At 42.6% G+C, this 19,255-nt stretch overlaps 1 protein-coding gene across 8 annotated transcripts in view; it reads right to left on the reverse strand.

Annotated features, from left to right (window-relative positions):
• Positions 1 to 19,255, reverse strand: part of SPEN (spen family transcriptional repressor) — a 148,119-nt gene that overhangs the window by 19,629 nt on the left and 109,235 nt on the right. For 7 of the 8 annotated variants that reach the window (XM_089773083.1, XM_075906122.2, XM_089773082.1 and 4 more), the window contains 5 exons: positions 19,062 to 19,213; positions 6,897 to 7,022; positions 6,138 to 6,251; positions 4,860 to 4,973; positions 3,461 to 3,561 (listed from right to left, as the gene is read on the reverse strand). In XM_089773083.1, the coding sequence (XP_089629209.1) occupies positions 3,461 to 3,561; positions 4,860 to 4,973; positions 6,138 to 6,251; positions 6,897 to 7,022; positions 19,062 to 19,213 (607 nt within the window). The remainder of the gene's footprint in view (positions 1 to 3,460; positions 3,562 to 4,859; positions 4,974 to 6,137; positions 6,252 to 6,896; positions 7,023 to 19,061; positions 19,214 to 19,255) is intronic. The other variant, XM_075906119.2, reaches the window with a different exon arrangement.

Below are 19,255 nucleotides of genomic sequence, written 5' to 3' on the forward strand. Positions count from 1 at the left end.
TGGAACAAATATAAACCAATTTAATGCAAGTGCACCCTACAGGGAAAAAACTTGATTGTATACACACATGAAGACCATCTAATCTCAAAATCTGCCAGTAATGTGAGAGGTATACATCAGATCAAACTTTAAGGTTTCCATCTCTTAGCTAGTAAATTGCAACCACTAAGAGGACAGGTGCTGCTCCAGCAGGGGCTGGCAGCTAGCCTCAGCGCAGGTCTAGGAGCTTGAGCCCTGCAGAGAGGATGTTAAATTTAGATGAATCAATGTAATTTGCACTGACCATTCAATTAGTCGATAAAGGTGCCTCTGCCTTTGAAATGTAGCAAGAGATGTGGCAGGACTTGCAACATTTCTGAGATGGAAGCACCACGGGGAGCATGGCCAGTGGGGAACTCAAGCTGGCCTTGCGCTCCTTGCTTTTGAAATGTACAAGAGTACTAGGAGGCTCCTAGTGCTCTTGTACATTTCAAAAGCAAAGCGCTGCTGTGGACAAAGCTACCTCGCCATTTCAAAAGCAGGGAGCACAGGGTCAGCGGAGGCCTGCTTGAGTCCCCAGCTCACCACAGGCTCCTCACAGCACTTCTGCTTTTGAAGTGTATCAAAAGTCCTACTACAGACCACCTACACAGACAGAAGAGGTGGACGTAGCTTTTAAAAAAAACAAAAAAACAAAAAAACCAAAAACTAACAAAATCATCCAAAGCTTAGGATTTGGTGGTGATGGGGGACTTCAACTATCCAGACATCTGTTGGGAAACTAACACAGTGGAGCACAGACTATCCAATAAGTTCTTGCACTGCACTGGAGACAACTTTTTATTTAAGAAGGTTGAAAAAGCTACTGGGAGGAAGCTATTCTAGATTTGATCTTAAATAGGGAGGAGCTGGTTGAGAATTTGAAAGTGGAAGGCAGCTTGGGTGAAAGTGATCATGAAATCAGAGTTCATGATTCTAAGGAATGGTAGAAGGGAAAACAGCAAAATAAGACAATGGCTTTCACAAAGGAAGATTTTGGTAAACTCAGGTAAGGTCCCATGGGAAGCAAGACTAAGGAGAAAAACAACTGAAGAGAGTTGGCAGTTTTTCAAAAGAACATTAAGGGCCCAAAAGCAAGCTATTCTGCTGCTTGGAAAGAGAGAAAGTACAGCAAAAGACCACCTTGGCTTAACCAGGAGATCTTGCATGATCTAAAAATCAAAAAGGAGTCTCATAAAAAGTGGAAACTAGGACAAATTAAAAAGGATAAATATAAGCGAACAATACAGGCACGCAGGGGCAAGATTAGAAAGGTAAAGGCACAAAATGAGCTCAAATTAGCTACAGACATAAAGGGTAACAAGAAAGCTCATCACCTAATAAACCATCTTGTTAGTCTTTAAAGTGCTACATAGTCCTGTTTTTTGTTCCAGCTACACCAGACTAACACGGCTACATTTCTATCTCTAACTCCTGCTCAGACATTTTTACTATTCTATCAATACCAGAAACCATACTACAGGGGAGTGGTGAGTCTGAGTGTAAACTTCACTTTCAGCTCAATAGATTATTACAATAGACATATTTTTCTATCACATGTTGCTGGTTAATTTATACAGTACAGTTGGTCCCCAAGTTACGAACGCATCGACTTACGACCATTTGTATTTATGACCAACCTCCTATACAGCCAGAACCCAAGTTACAAACGAAATCCGCACTTACGAACAGCGCGGCCGTAACTTAAGTGAATGTAATCCGACTTATGAACAGATCGAGTTAAGAGCTAGTGTTTGGTACGTAACTTGTTCGTAAGTCAGGGACCGGCTGTATTTTGAGGGTGGAGGAGAGGGAGTTACAAAAATACTTTTAATTCTCAAGAAAGTCATGAATGATCCCTTTCAATTTATAAATGAATCAGAAAGTCGACTGGGTATTTTGAACTAGCTTACCAAGAGTTTCAGTCAAATCTTTCACATTCACGCCTTTTTTGGGGGTACCCCCCTTATGAGAATTTTAGTAAGCAATATAGTTCTCAACTATAATCCATTGCTTAGCTTTTATCTGGCTATTTGCGTAGCTCAAGGCAGACCATTCACATTTGTGAAAAAAGTTTAAAAACCTAAAAATTAAAACTAAGATCCTAAAATATATACATGTGGTCCCCTTACTAAAGGTGCCTCTGCTTATTTTCTGGGAAGACCCTGTGTGCTGCAATCTAGCCTCACAGACTACAATTCCCATGAGCCTTGGGGAAAAAACAGGAAGGAAGTGACTCTTGTGTGGGAGATCTGAGTCTCTCCACGTATGTGGAGGAAGACTCAGCAGTCTATGGACTCATCCCTCTGTTTCTGGAGCAGAAAGGGAGCTAGGCTCCTGTGGAGGAGTTTGATCCAGTTCAGGAGCTGTTATGTGGCAGTTACAGACGGGGACAGCGTGCCTTTGGATCTGGGATCTAGCAGGCTGCTTCTGACTGCCCTGGAGTGGAGGCCCTTTGGCTGTACTTGTGTCTAGAAGCTACTCTGCATCCAGAACACAGAAGGAGACTGAGTAACTGGGCATCTTTGGGGAAATGCTGCCTGGGACAGACCTCAGAGATACAGACTAACTCTGGGTTCAAAGGAGAGGCCAATCCAGTGAACCCAGAGCTGCTGCACAGCTTGGACCCACATACACCCTACCTACAGAGAATCTCCATTACAGCTGAAGTTCTTCAAACGCACCCACACAAGCAAAAGTCTGGGACTCTGAGTCCAGGGGCGTGAACGCTGGGGTGGGATAAATATTGGCAGCTAGATAAGTTCCTTTTACTTCTGTGTACTTTATTAATTGATGTTATTCACTGTTAATTTGTTAAAGCCTGTTTAAGTTACGTAAAGGTTGTTCATGCTAATGCAATCTATTAGATTTATATTATTTATGATTTGTAATTGTTGTTCTGGAGTTAGATCCAGTTTATTGTTGGAATAAGTTTATTCCTGGAGGTTCCCAAAGCACACCAGTAAGTTTTACAGGGCCAGCCAGGTGGAGGCACCACCATAATATGTTCTTTATGAGCAAGAGACAGCTTAAGGGGGAGAATAGGGTTTCCCCAACTAAACAACATGACCACCACAGGGTGCTCAAGATCTCCTTTTACTTTAAACTATCAGGCGCCCGGGCACACCTGTGAGTGTGACCTGCTCCCAAGTAACCCGGGGAGGAAAAAGGGGGTTACATACAAAAAACTGCAGCCCATTCCATTTTGCACTTCCACACTTCATATGTCAATTATCATAAAAAAAATGTTCTGTACCTAGTTCAAACTGACTTCTCAATGAAGCTTACATTTAAAAAGGAAGGAGAGTCAATGAGATAAAGAATGTGAATGCTGCAGGGGAAAGAGAAAGAATCCTTCATCTTAAAGATGAAGTTTATTATTATTTGAGTGTTATGACTATTTGAAAAGCAAAAGAATAGAATCAATGTATCAGATACATGCCTTCTTTCTGCTAGCATTTCATAGAAATCTCTGATATCTTGACCCGTTTTCTCCATGGAATGATAAAACGCCAACTGACTCTCTCGGTTTGCAAAATCGACCTGAAAAATAAAGAGTATAATATATGTTCAGTAAAAGAAATACTCCATTTTGACAGATTTTCAATGTCTCCTGCAGTATATGAAGATGGCAGCAGAAGGGAAAGAGTGAGTGTACTGGAGTTTAAAAAAAAAAAAAAACACCCCAACAGTCCTGAGGTATGAGATGAAAGACCTTTCCCTTACTGTAAGTGTGCTTCAAAGCACAATGTATTTTATGGAGCTACACAAATTCTGGTCAGGATATTTTCTTTCATTTAGTGAAGAAAAGGGAACTGAAATGCTTCTGTTGCAAGGAACAACAAAAGCAAAATTATTAAATAATAATACAATCACCACCACTTTATATGATGCCTTTCATCCCAGGATATCAAAGCACTTTACAAAGGTGGGACCCAATATTATTAATCTCCTTTAGCGATGGGATTTTAAAATGACTTGCCCAAAGTTATACAGAAAGTCAATGACAAGGATGGGAACAAAATCCAGGAATCCTGACTCCTAGCTCCCTGCTCTAATCTCTAATAACTGTTTTCCAACTGCTTGCTACAACATTGAGATAAGAAGGCCACAATTTAGGTAAAAAATTAAGGTTTAGAATATATTTATCAAAATTCACTCCACACAATGCAACAGTTTTTACATTTAAAAAACAAATTCTAAATAATCAATTTAGAAGAAAACTAGTATAACCAAAGTAACAGAGCACAAAATATATAACAAGGCTGTTTTAGGTTTCAAAATCAGTAGTAAGACCTATAAACAGAAGAAACAAAATATGTAATGGCTATATCTTTCTATTCCATATTACACTCAACCAACACACTTAGAATACTATAAAGTATTCAAAATTTCTAACCGCCACGACCATCAAATGTGTAGATGAATACACGAGGTTAAATGATTATGCTTGAAACAATTACCCACTTTGAGAGGAGAAAGAAGAGAAGAAAAATAATTCAGATATTCATGTAACAGCCTCAATTCCTGGGCTAGTTTCGTGCCTTTGTAGAACTGATTGTCAAACACGAGCAACATATGATAATTTGGAGACCAACACCCAGAATCTTAGAGATGCAAGTTCAGTTAACAACAACAAAAAAAGACAGAACACTGGAGAAAACTTTCTGAGGAACCTAATGTATTAAGCAGAGTGTAAAAGATTAGTTTAATCCTTTGAGATTTGGGACATATGTCTCATTACACGGTCTTGTGTGGCTGGCAGTTTGCAAAACACCAGCATTTAAGGGGTAAGACCTAAATACATTTTTTTCCCCTTTTTTAGAGGTCATTCTGCACACCTTAATTTTATTCCCACCGATTTTCCTCCCCTTGGTCTCTTTTACAGCTGCTTGTGCATATTCAATTTCATTGTAGAGAACCAGGGCCATGCCTTTTAAGCGGTCAAACACCACCTGTAAAAAACAAAAAAACAAAACAAAAACCAAATAAGAGCCTCATCCACAGGACTTAATGTCAGTCCCAACAAAATCCTAAGTCATGAGGACACTGGTAAGAAAATAATTTCTATCAAGATAAATTTTCAAAGCTTTTTTTGATGAGACACATTGTAATGAAGAGACAGTAAAAGGAAAAGGGACTGCTTTGGATTGTGGATATTGTGGCTTGAGGTATATTATGCCTTTATTTTGTTTTTCTGTATTTTACTTGTATTTTCTTCTTTGGTGACTGAGCATTGCTGTGTAATTTACTTCAACATTTTTGAAAAAAAATTCCAATAAATTATAGGGGGGAAAAAAGGTAATAGGAACATTTAATCACAACATAAAACCAAGTTCTATTGTTACAAACTTGAGTACCATTCTTTCATTGCTAAATGTGCACAATTTATAAACACCTGTTAGTCTTTGCAACACATATACCTTCAAAGCAAGAAAAGCTACATAAAAAGAATTTCAAAGCTGCAATATGTATCCACGGAAATCTTAAGGAGTTGAGGCCCCAATCCTGTAAGTATTTACCTGTGTTTATAAGTTTAAGCACATGAATAGTTTCACTGAAGTTAACTGGACAACTCGCATGCTTAAAATTAAGCATTTGCACAAATACTTGCAAAGTCATGACCTAAATCTCAAATGCCTACATGCAGTGGGACCTGGTAAGTTCATAGTTCAAGTGCCCTGTTATGTTGCACAACTATTATTTTTAGGTACCTTCTCTTGTATGAATTTGCTGTAGGTTTTTTTCAGAATAGTTTCTGGTCAGTTTGCAAAGAAACATAGTTATGCCTAATTATGTAACTAGCACACAAGTATAATCACATAATTTGATAGTTTCATATTGGAACAACACAATCGGAATTCTAAAGAAACTTTATAGTAGGAGAGACTGCCCTGCACAAGATCAGCAGACTAGTCCTAAAGCTCTTTATCTCAGCTCATTCAAAACATCAAAAGCAACATGGGCTGAAAATCTACAGAGCCCTAAAAGCCAAATTTCAGCCCAGAGAGATTCTGTGTCTGAGCTAGAAAACCCTGGAAGTCAGGGCTGAAAGGACAGGATATAAAGAAAGGAAAACAGTAACAACTTCATACCATACACTATAGCCTCCCACCTACCTTTACCACGGGCCCGTATCGGCAGAAATGTCGAGTTAAATACTGATCCGTTACGTTTGTAGAAAGACCATCTAACCACACGCAGTTTGTAGGCATGCTTTTTCCAAAACCCAGCTAAACACAAAAGGGCAAAACTTCCATCAGTACAATTTGCAATTATTAAACTAATTTAACAGAGCATGCCTGATTTAGAATTATCTAAAGAAGACTACTCATTTGTGTAATTTTTTTTAAATTAGCATTTCATGCAGGTGCAAGAATCTCAAAATTGTATGGTAAATAATAAAACTTACTTTGCACGCTTAAACAAATACAATGTTCATTTAAAATATTTTAAATTTTGTGCAAATTTTTCAGTGCTTCTGAAAAATGTTAAACTGACAACTCTGGGGACTGAAATCTTTCTTCTTTTTCCCAGAACAGGTGCGGCAACAGCAGGATCAGTGCACTCTTCCTGTCCCACCAAATACTGACCTGGAGGGACTACCTTTAAAAATGAAAGGATGCATCAACCTCCATGTCCATTCAATCCTTGGTGCCTCTGCTGCAATTGCCAATAAAGTTACCAAATAATGTCAGTTGTGGTGGTGATTGAAATTATCACTATTTATCTGACCTACAAAGCCATAGCAAAAAAGGCAAAAGTAGTACAAAAATCCCTCTTCATTTCCACAGTCTAAGCTGACAAAGAATTACATAACACTGGAAACAAAAATTAACCAGGAGAAGGATAATGAGTTTACAGAAGGATTTCTTTACCTTGAGGCGGTTATTTCCAAGGTATTCCCCATCCATCTTCTTAATTGCTTTACATACGCTTGCAATATCACAGTATTGCAGGAATGCATACTGAGGAACTCCATTCACTTTCTTAATGTCAATATCCTGGAAAAAAAAAAAAACAGTCATGCCTCAGCACTATGAAAGCAAGTAAATAGACTGAAATGTATAAACCACATCTAAATGGATTTCTTTTTTCCTAAAAAAAGCCATGTATCACACAGCAAGCTTAGCTTAATTTACATAATAATCACAAAGATTATTTAAGCATTAGCAGAGGTGGTGCACGGTTTTACAGCTTCTTGATCCAGTAGTATAAGCAAACCATTCCTAATTCAACAAAAGCTCATCATAATGAAGTTAAAAGGGATGTTGCTGAACACCAACACAGTTAATGTGATCTGCTCACAGAAGAGCGGCTTGCACATCAAACAGAGAAACTCAGAACCATAACACAGAAATACAGCTTAGTTTTTACCTGAGCAGGCCTAAAGGAAAATAATCTGCCTCAAACCAATCCTCGGACCTAAAAAGGTTCAGTTTTCCAAATAAACTCTATCCACCCTATTCCTATAAAGTGACGATGATGCTGATCTCTTCTCTTAAAACAAGGTGGCACTGATTAGATTAAGGCCAAAAAGAAGATGGCACTGCTGTTGACACATTACCTAAGAGACCTCAGGCATGTTTAAAAATTATGCAGAGGAAAACAATTTATCTATAACAAAACCAGTTTCAAATCAACTTAAATAAGAATAGGTTCAGAATTGACATTTGGTCAACATTTAGGCTTACTATATTGGCATACAGACTCAGTCTCAAAACAGACTCATCATATGATTCATTCCATTCTAAAAATAGAAGGTAGAGATTTGATTTTTTTAAATAGCACAAGCTTCTTTTGAGAGACATATGCCAACGCTGGTGCCCTAATTCAAGTATAAATATTCAAGTACCCAAGGTAATTTATTAACTGTGAAATTAGTTTAAGGGACAAGGCCATAGTGTGACACAGGGGCAAGCCCACATGATCCAGTTCACGCCCGCCCTACAGCAGGGAGCGGTGCAGATGAAATTTGCTAGCTGCTCGGTGCTGCAGGGAGAAGAGAGGGAAGAAAAGACTTTAGCATGCTGCCCCCACCTCCCCAGCAAAGTGTCTCAGTCCCTATTCACAGGAAACGGGCTAATGGGAACAGAGATTTTGGTGGGAAAAGTGGCAGTACCACTTAATTTCACAGCTCCCATTGGCAAGTTTCTGACCAATAGGAACTGAGAGATTTTGCTGGGGGCGAGGGCAGTGCGTAAAACCTTTCCCTCCTTCCCCATTCCAGTGGTGCAGAGAGCCACATGCACAGCCAGCCAGAAATCTGGGACTGCTTGGGGGGAAGCCTGCCAGAGCCAACACTGGAACCCCAGCCTCTTATAGAATCAGAGCTGGAAGAGACCTCAATCAGCCCAGCAAGGGCTTTGTCAAACCAGAACATAAAAACCTCTAGGGATGGAGATTCCACCACATCTGTAGGTAACCCATTCCAGCGCGTCACCACCCTCCTAGGGAAATAGGTTTTCCTAATATCCAGGGCTCGACAAATAATGTAATCTACTCGCCCATGGCGAGTAGATTACAACCCGGAAGAGCTGGCGCAGAGCGCAGAACCGCGCGGCTGGCGAGAGGGGCTTGCCGCTGCTTGGCGAACCCTGCTAATGTCCAACCTAGACCTCTCCCACTGTAACTTGAGACCACTGCTCCTTGTTCTTCCATCTGTCACTGCTGTGAACAGCCTCTCTCCATCCTCTTTGGAACCTCTCTTCAGAGAGCTGAAGGCTGCTGTCAAATCCCCCCTCACTCTTCTCTTCTGCAGACTAAACAAACCCAATTCCCTCAGCCTCTCCTCATAAGTCATGTGCTCCAGCCTCCTAATCATTTTGGTCGTTCTCCACTGGACACTCTCCAGTGCGTCCATACCCTTCTATAAGGGGGGTCCCATAACTGGGCACAATTCTCCAGATGTGGCCTCACCAGAGCCCAATAAAGAGGAATAATCACTTCTCTAGATCTGCTGCCCCCAACTCCCTCCCAGACCCTGCACCCCTCCTAAATCCTTCTTCAGGCCAGAATCCTTCTCCAGCATCTATGCCCTCTCCTGGACCCTGCACCCCATTACCCCGCCCCAGGTCACAGCCACCCTCTGTACCCTCTTCCCTCCTGCCCCAGGTCACAACTCCCCCCAGACCTTCCACCTGCTCCTATACTCCTCCCCAGTGTTCCCTCTAAGCTGTGAAGCAGCACAGCTTCACAGGTAATTAATGAACTCTGCCTAGTCAGAGGCTCAGGGCTTCCTGCAAGGAGCAAACTGACTGGGTGGAGCTGATTAACCACCTGTGAAGCTCTGCTGCCACGGCGGGAACACTGCTCCTCCCGCAGGCCAGAGTCCTCTCCTGCATATCCCCATACTAGACCCTGCACCCCAATCCCCTGATGATCACAGCCCCCTCCTTCACCCAAAATCCAAAGACCCCACACCTCTCCTGCACCCCAGTCCTCTACCCCAAGCTCCCTTCTAAACCCAACTTCCATCCCAGCCCCTTCTCCCCCCTCCTTTACCCCCCCACCCCCCCACACACAGAAAAGTGCAGCCCTTGACTACTTACCAAAATCTTGATGTGGCTCTCATATCAGAAGTTACTGCCAACCTCTGGTTTAACTTAAGACTCATCCTGAGGTTCTTAGGAAACTAAAGCCAGGTCTACACTAGAAGATAAGTTTGAATTAAGATATACAACTCCAGCTACATTAATTGCCTAGCTAGAGTATATGTACCTTAATTCAAACTTTGGTGCCATCAGGAGCTCAAAGGGAGAAACACTCCTTATTCCTTGCAAGAAGCAGATGTACTGTTGTCAACAGGGGTGCCCTCTTAGCCTTCAATTTAGTGGGTTCTTACTAGACCTGCTAAATCAAACACCAGAAGATTGACCTCCAGAGCACTGATCCGCAGTTAAGTATAGATGTAGCCTAAGGAAATCACAAGAGATTTAATCAAGAACTGGAGTTCTAGAGAAACAGCCTAATGACTGAAGTGGCTACATTTCCAAGTCTATAGACTAAGACTACTGCATCCCTGGCAAACTGTAATGTCCACTCACCTTTGGCAAGCAATTTCTTTTGATAGGATAATCCAAATTCATGTTATTCTTTACACACTGAAAAGGGTAAAAAGCAAGTCTACTTTGTGCCTGGTCTAGTATGTTTTCATGACACTTTTGCAAGGTTGCATTGTTACTATAATTCTGGCCTACTAGTAATGTTGATATGACGACACTATTTCACACAAAAAAAGACATCACAGATTAACAAATTCTAAGGCCAGAAGTAATCATCTAGTCTAGTGGCCTCCAACCTTTTAACACTCAAGATCGCTGCTTAAATGTCGGGGCAAGCCAAGATCTACCCCATCCCTTCCCCAAAACCCCACCCCTTCCTTGAGGCCCTGCCTTCCCCATTCCCCTCTTCTCCATCATTTGCTGTCCCCAGCCATTACTCACTCTCACTATGTTGAGACAGGTGGTGTGGGTTCTGGGGTGGCAATGAGGATTTGGGTATGGGAAGGGGTGAGAGGTGCAAGCTCTGGGAGGGAATTTGGGTGCAGGAGAAGGTGCAGAAGGGGATGCTGGCTCGGAGATGGGGCTCCAGGCTGGAAACTGTTGGGCTCAGGTGGAGGGTTGGGGTGCTGAGCAAGCCACAGGCTTGTGACTGAGAGGGTGCAGGAGTTTAAGTTGGAGTGTATGAGGGGCTCAGGGCAAGGACGTTGGGAGTATGATGGGCTCAGGACACAGATTTGCAGTGTGTGGATGGTGCAGGAGTGTTGGGGCAGAAGACTGGGGATGTGGGAGTGCTCAGAGCAGGAGGTTCCGGTGTAGGACAGGCTCAGGGTTGAAGTCTGTGTGTTGTGTGTGTCTGTGTTTGGAGAAGTGTTATGATGCTGAGGCCAGATGGGTCTTGGCCCGGCTTCATTTTTAAATAAAACATTTTGTCAAACACAAAATGTTTCAGCATTGTCTTTATTTATGGGAGGGGCGGAGAACCTATTTTGGATCAGGGGTCACTGACCCACAGAAAAATCAGTCCAAGACCACACAAGTCAGATGCAAAAAACCAACCCCTCCAAGCCTCACTGATGTGGCCCCAACTGAGACACCTCCCTCGCCTGGCACTCCAACCCCATGGGGGGAGGGAGGAAGAGGTTCAAGGTCTCAGGCCAGATTAACTCTTCTGAGTTCCAGGGTTAGTGGAATTTGTGGGCTACTCTACACTCTGCGGGTATGTCTACACTACCCCCCTAGTTCAAACTAGGGTGGTTAATGTAGTCATACGAACTTGCAAATGAAGCCCGGGATTTGAATTTCCTGGGCTTCATTTGCATGTTGCCAGGCGCCGCCATTTTTAAATGTCTGCTAGCTGGTGCGGACTCCGTGCCCGCGGCTGCACGCCAGAGCCAACTTCTCAGGAAGCGCGCATGCTGCTCCTCCTCTCCCCCCAACAGCCAGCACACTTCCTTAGAAGTTGGAACTGGCGCGCAGCCTGGGACTTCCCACTCTCCCGTGCAGGATGGAAGAGCAGGTAAAACAGGGAAGGAAGTCCCTCGCTGTGCACCAGATCCGACTTCTCAGGAAGCATGCTGGCCATTTTGAGGAGGGGAGGAGCAGTGCACGCACTTCCTGAGACACTGGATCTGGTGCGCAGGAGGGGACTTTCCCCCCCATGCTGCAGGAAGCCGATGCTACCTCCATTTTCCTAGGAGGTTGTAGCGCCAGCACAGGCTCCTTAGGTGGTGAGAGAAAATGAGGGGGCATTGGAACACCTCATGATCGATTGGTCGTGCCCCTGCAATCAACGGGCTGGTGACTATGGATCTAGTTTGACCTCTTGTATAACACAGGCTATAGAGACGAGGAGTCCTGTGGCACCTTATAGACTAACTGAAGTGTAGGAGCATAAGCTTTCGTGGGCAAAGACCCACTTCGTCAGATGCACCTGACGAAGTGGGTCTTTGCCCACGAAAGCTTATGCTCCTACACTTCAGTTAGTCTATAAGGTGCCATAGGACTCCTCGTCGCTTTTGCAGATTCAGACTAACACGGCTACCCCTCTGATACTTGACAGGCTATAGAACTTCCCCAAAATAATTCCTAAAGCAGATTTTTTTGGAAAATACCCACTCTTGACTTTAAAAGAGTCAGAGATAGAGACTCTACCATGACCCTTAGTATGTTTGCTCCAATGGTTAATTATTCTAATTATACGGTTGAACATTTACTATTTGTCCAACTTCAACTTCCAGCATTGGATCATGTTAGATCTCTTAGCTAGACTTAAGAGCCCCCGTTAAATACTTGCTCCTCTGTAGGTACCTGTAGATGAATCAAGTCACCCCTTAGCCTCCTCTTAGATAGGTTAAATAGATTGAGCTCACTGAGCTCATCAACAGAAGCCATGTTTTCTAAATCTAAAATCATTTTCATGTCTCTTCTTGCCTCTCCAATTTATCAACATCCCTCTTGAACCAGGGACAAAAGAAATGCACATAATATTTGTGGGAGAAAAATCAAATAACTCCAATTGTGTCTAAGGGGGGACTGTGCAGGAAATCAAAACTCCCTAAAAGAAAACTGCTGTAAGGGTTAAAAGTTTTCCAGGCCTCTCTCCCTGTAACAGAGAGAAATCATCTTAACTCTAATCAAGACCCTTACAATGCCTCCTATCTCAAGTTCATGGAGACTCCTAGTCTGTCACAAATTGCCATGTAAACTCTCATCTTTGTCACAGTTTGCCTTGTAGACTCCTCACTAGAGTTCTCATGTGCCTTTGTTCTGTAAAACTTACTTCTAACACTTCTGGTGTGAGCAGAAACATCTGAGTACTTCTGCTGAGACTTTGATATGTTAAAGAAAACAATCAACAACTAAACTGTCTGAACATACTGTATAAAGGATCCCTGAAACTCTCTCTCAGGGCTGCTGCTGCTGCTCACTCTGGTAGCTGTCAGCCTGCATTCATGCATAATAAAGTTTTCCTTCTAGATTTCTCTCCTGCCTCACTATTTTGACCTCCAGCCTCGGACCTTTCTGGGGACTCTGTACCCCAGGGGAGCGAGATTTCCCCAACATATTCCAGCAGTGGTTGCACCAGTGCTAAATACAGAGGTAAAATTACTTCTCTACTCCCACCCAAGATTTCCCTATTTCCATGGAGCTCAAATTCAGCTGGTTATCCACCGTGACCTTCAAATTCTTTTCAGGCACTATTTCCTAGAACAGCATCCCCCATACTTTAAGTATGGCCTATATTCTTTGTTCCTATAGCTCCACATTTAGCCATATTAAAATGCATACTGTCATTTTACTATGCAATCTAGACTACACATCATCAGCGAGTGACCTGTCCTCATTTATCAATCCCCAATTTTTGTGTCATCTGCAAACTATCAGTGAGGATTTTAGGTTTCACACTAGTTTTATGGACCACTGATACTAATCTTGTTTCCTCAGGAAGCATCAGAAAAGTGTTTGAGCTACATAACATACATGCCTGACCAATATGATTAGCTTCTATGATGAGGTAACTGGCTCTGTGGACATGGGAAAGTCAGTGGATGTGATAGACCTTGACTTTAGCAAGGCTTTTGATACGGTCTCCCACAATATTCTTGCCAGCAAGTTAAGGGACTATGGATTGGATACATGGACTGTAAGATGGATAGAAAGCGGGCTAGCCTGTCGGGCCCAACGGATAGTGATTAATGGCTCAATGTCAAGTTGGCGATCGGTTTCTAGCAGAGTGCCCCAAGTATCTGTTCTAGGACCGGTTCTGTTCAACATCTTTATTAATGACCTGGACAAAGGGATGGATTCCACCTTCAGCAAGTTCGCAGATGACCACTAAGCTAGGGCAAGAGGTAGATACACTGCAGGGCAGTGATAGGGTCCAGAGTGACCTGGACAGATTAGAGGATTGGGCCACAAGAAATCTGATGAGGTTCAACAGGGACAAGTGTAGAGTCCTGTGCTTGGAACAGAAGAATCCCAAGCATTGTTACAGGCCAGGGACCAAACTGGCTAAGTAGCAATTCTGCAGAAAAGGACCTGGGGATTATAGTGGATGAGAAGCTGGATACAAGTCAACAGTGTGCCCTTGTAGACAAGAAGGCTAATGGCATACTAGAGTGCATTAGGAGGAGCATTGCCAGCAGATCCAGAGAAGTGATTATTCCCCTTTATTTGGCTCTGGTGAGGCCACATCTGGAGAATTGTGTCCAGTTATGGGACCCCCACCATAGAAAGGATGCGGATGTATTGGAGAGGGTCCAGTGGAGGGTGATTAAAATGATAAGGGGCCTGGAGTTCATGACCTATAAGGAGAAGCTGAGAGAATTGGGTTTGTTTAGTCCACAGAAGAGAAGAGTGAGGGGGGATTTGAGAACAGCCTTCAACTGTTCATCCTGGATGCATCCTGGAGGTGAATGCCTGGCTGCGACGATGGTGTCACCAGGAGGGATTCGGCTTCCTTGGTCACGGGGTGCTCTTCCAGGAAGGACTGCTTGGCGGAGATGGAGTTCACCTTTCCAGGAGCGGGAAGGCCTTGTTTGGACACAGACTGGCTAACCTTGTGAGGAGGGCTTTAAACTAGGTTCGACGGGGGCAGGTGAGCAGGATGCACCAGGATGCACAGGTAAGTGCTGAATGTGCGGGACTGGGAGATGGGTTGGAAATGGGGGGGGACTACGGCCTATAATGGTAAGGAGAAAGGAGGGTCAGGGCACAACAGGGAGGCAAGATCAAATCAGTATCTTAGATGCCTATATACAACTGCGAGAAGTATGGGTAATAAGCAGGAAGAACTGGAATTGCTAACCAATAAATACAACTATGATATCATTGGTATTACAGAAACCTGGTGGGATGGGACGCATGATTGGAATGTTCGTATGGAAGGGTACGGCTTGCTCAGGAAGGACAGACAGGGAAAAAAGGGAGGAGGGGTTGCCTTGTATATTAAAAATGTACACACTTGGACTGAAGTGGAGATGAACGTAGGAGATAGCTGTGTAGAGAGTCTCTGGGTTAAGCTAAAAGGGGTAAAAAACGAGGGTGATATCATGCTAGGAGTCTACTACAGGCCACCTAGCCAGGTGGAAGAGGTGGATGAGGCCTTTTTTAAACAATTAACAAAACTATCCAAAGCCCAAGATTTGGTGGTGATGGGGGACTTCAACTATCCAGACATATGTTGGGAAACTAACACAGCGGGGCACAGGCTCCCCAATAAGTTTCTGGACTGCATTGGAGACAACTTTCTGTTTCAGAAGGTTGAAAAAGCTACCAGAAGAGAAGCTGTTCTGGATTTGATTTTAACAAATAGGGAGGAACTAGTTGAGAACTTGAAAGTGGAAGACAGTATAGGGGACAGTGATCATGAAATAATAGAGTTCATGATCTTAAGGAAAGGTAGAAGGGAGACCAGCACAATTGAGCTAATGGATTTCAGGAAGGCAGATTTTGATAAGCTCAGAGAACTTGTAGGTAAGGTCCCATGGGAAACAAGACTGAAGGGAAAAACAACTGAGGAGAGTTGGAAGTATTTCAAAGGGACGTTGTTAAGGGCCCCAAAGCAAACAATTCCGCTGTGTAGGAAAGATAGAAAATACGGCAAAAGACCAGCTTGGCTTAACAAGGAGATCTTGCATGATCTCAAAATAAAAAAAGGAGTCATATAAAAAATGGAAACTAGGACAACTAAAGGATGAATATAGGCAAGCAACACGGGAATGCAGGGGCAAGATTAGAAAGGCAAAGGCACAAAATGAGATCAAACTAGCTACAGGCATAAAGGGAAACAAGACGACCTTTTATAAATACATTAGAAGGAAGAGGAAGACCAAGGACAGGGTAGGCCCACTGCTCAGTGAGGAGGGAGAAGCAGTAACAGGAAACTTGGAAATTTGGAAATGGCGGACATGCTCAATGACTTCTTTGTTTCGGTCTTCACCGAGAAGTCTGGAGGTGTGCCTAACGTAGTGAATACAAGCAGAGAGAGGGTAAGTTTAGAAGATAGGATACACAAAGAACAAGTTAAAAAGCACTTAGGAAAGTTAGATGTCAGCAAGTCACCAGGTCCTGATGAAATGCATCCCAGGATACTCAAGGAGCTGATAGAGGAGGTATCCGAGCCTTTAGCTATGATCTTTGAAAAATCATGGCAGACAGGGGAGATTCCAGAAGACTGGAAAAGGGCAAATATTGTGCCCATGTATAAAAAGGGGAATAAGAACAACCCAGGAAACTACAGACCGGTCAGTTTAATGTCTGTCCCAGGGAAGATAATGGAGCAGGTAATTAAGGAAATCATATGCAAACACTTGGAAGGTAATAAAGTGATAGGGAATAGCCAGCATGGGTTTGTGAAGAACAAGTCATGCCAAACTAATCTGATAGCTTTCTTTGATAAGATAACGAGCCTTGTGGATAAGGGAGAAGCGGTGGATGTCCTATACCTAGATCTAGTAAGGCATTTGATACGGTCTCGCATGATATTCTTATTGATAAACTAGGCAAATATAACTTAGATAGGGCCACGATAAGGTGGGTGCATAATTGGCTGGATAACCGTAGTCAGAGAGTTGTTGTTAACGGTTCTAAATCCTGCTGGAAAGGGATAACAAGTGGAGTTCCTCAAGGGACTGTTTTGGGACCCGTACTGTTCAATATCTTCATCAATGATGTAGATATTGGGATAGAGAGTACGCTTATTAAGTTTGCAGATGATACCAAACTGGGTGGGGTTGCGACTTCTTTGGAGGATAGGGACATAATTCAAAATGACTTTAGCAAGTTAGAGAAATGGTCAGAGGTAAACAGGATGAAGTTTAATAAAGAGAAATGCAAAGTGCTCCACTTAGGAAGGAACAATCAGTTCCATACATACAAGATGGGAAGCGACTGTCTAGGAAGGAGCATGGCAGAAAGGGATCTAGGGGTCATAGTAGACCACAAGTTGAATATGAGTCAACAGTGTGATGCTGTTGCAAAAAAAGCAAATATGATTCTAGGTTGTATCAACAGGTGTGTTGTAAGCAAAACTCGTGAAGTCATTCTGCCACTCTACTCCGCACTAGTTAGGCCTCAGCTGGAGTGCTGTGTCCAGTTCTGGGCGCCACATTTCAAGAAAGATGTGGAGAAATTGGAAAGGGTACAGAGAAGAGCAACAAGAATGATTAAAGGTTTAGAGAAGCCAGGCTTCAAGAACTGGGCTTGTTTAGTTTGGAAAAAAGAAGATTAAGGGGGGACATGATAGCGGTTTTCAAATATCTAAAAGGGTGTCACAAGGAGGAAGGAGAAAATTTGTTCCTCTTGATTTCTGAGGACAGGACAAGGAGTAATGGACTTCAAGTGCAGCAGGGGAGGTTTAGATTGGACATTAGGAAAAAATTCCTAACTGTCAGGGTGGTCAAATATTGGAATAAATTGCCAAGGGAGGTGGTGGAATCTCCCTCTCTGGAGATATTTAAGAACAGGTTGGATAGACATCTGTCAGGGATGGTGTAGACAGAGCTTGGTCCTGCCTTGAGGGCGGGGGGCTGGACTCAATGACCTCTTGAGGTCCCTTCCAGTCCTATTATTCTATGATTCTATGATTCCTGAAGGGAGGTTCCAAAGAGGATGGAGAGAGGCTGTTCACAGTAATGACGGATGGCAGAACAAGGAGCAATGGTCTCAAATTACAGTGGGGGAGGTCTAGGTTGGATATTAGGAAAAGCTATTTCACTAGGAGGGTGGTGAAGTGCTGGGATGGGTTACCTAGGGAGGTGGTGGAATCTCCATCCTTAGAGGTTTTTAAAGTCTCATCTTGACAAAGCCCTGGCTGGGTTGATTTAGTTGGGATTGGCTCTGTGTTGGGCAGGGGGCTGGAATTTATGACCTCCTGAGGTCTCTTCCAGGTCTATGATTCTATGAACATCAGGCTTCAGAGTTTATAAAGATGTTGCATGGCAGCTCTGTGAATTGTAATTTCTCAATAAAAGTCATGGCATTTTTCAGATAAATAGTATTTTGTGGAAGTAGGAGCTATAACTCCTCTCAGTTTAAAAGATCAATACCTCAAATGACAACAACTGAAATATTTCTAGATCCACTGAAAATAGTACCGAATGTACAACAGCTGCCATGAATAATAATTCTGTACACAAAATATCAGTACAGAAAGTCTAATATTGCAGACCACAATTATTGTCTGTAACGTAGATGAGTATTTGATTCTTCTGGAAAATTTCTCTTCAATTTTATCCATTTACACAATGTGGAAGAGAGAAGGGAATTGACATTACTATCATTGGCTCACTCAGATAAGCTTGTTCAGTGAAAAGCCAAACTTCCTCATGTCATCACTAACCATTTTGTTCATTGTCTCATTTTGCCTCATTGTTACAGAACAGACGTTGACAGCTGATTTCATAAGCAGAGCTCGACAAATCGCTGTTTCTACTTGCCCATAGCAAGTAGATTTCAGCCAGTCGCCCCATTCACCAGCGCTGCACGCATGCGCAGTGCCGGTCTGGCGCATGCGTGATGCAGGGCTAGCGAGTAGATCTTGCCGCTATTTGTCAAGCCCTGTTCATAAGTATGGTTAAACCATTTTTTTTTTTAATCTACCTTCATAACAGTAATACTGACATGGAAATGGAGTAGAGCGTATTTACCTACATGATAACCATTCATAACTTTTCTGTCACACTCCTATCCTGCAAAATGTATTTAGCAGTTTCTTGTAACTGTACACAAGTCCTGCAAGGTTATTTGATCTGCAATACAAGTGTGCTGAAACCAAATCAAATTCAAAACAAATACCTCTTTGGTACAGTCTGGCAAAAAAACCCCTGGATTTAATCAAATTGGATTTAACCTGAGGTCTCTTCCAACCCTATGATTCTATGAAAAATAACTCATAGCAATCATTTGATTGCGATTTTATATGCTCAAAGTGATTAACATTATAGTTTACTGATTCTTATATCATTCAATAATCTAACGTGCATATCTGTACTGAGGCAATGGTCATAAGTAGTTTATACAAAAAGAGAATTCACATACCACTATCCCTCCAAAGCGCTGAAAGATATTGCGAAGATCATGATAAGTAGTTGTTTTTTCAAGGTTACCAATGAAGAGAGTTCTTGTTGCTTTAGGGTGAAATTCATCTATCCTTTCATCCAAAGGGCGAAACTCATTCTCGCTTTCAGTTTCTAGACACCAGAGAGATGAAAAGCAATATATTGAAGAGTTTT

The sequence above is a fragment of the Pelodiscus sinensis genome, chromosome 24 (assembly GCF_052426305.1).
Source record: "Pelodiscus sinensis isolate ZL-2025 chromosome 24, ASM5242630v1, whole genome shotgun sequence".
Lineage (NCBI taxonomy): Eukaryota > Metazoa > Chordata > Testudines > Trionychidae > Pelodiscus > Pelodiscus sinensis.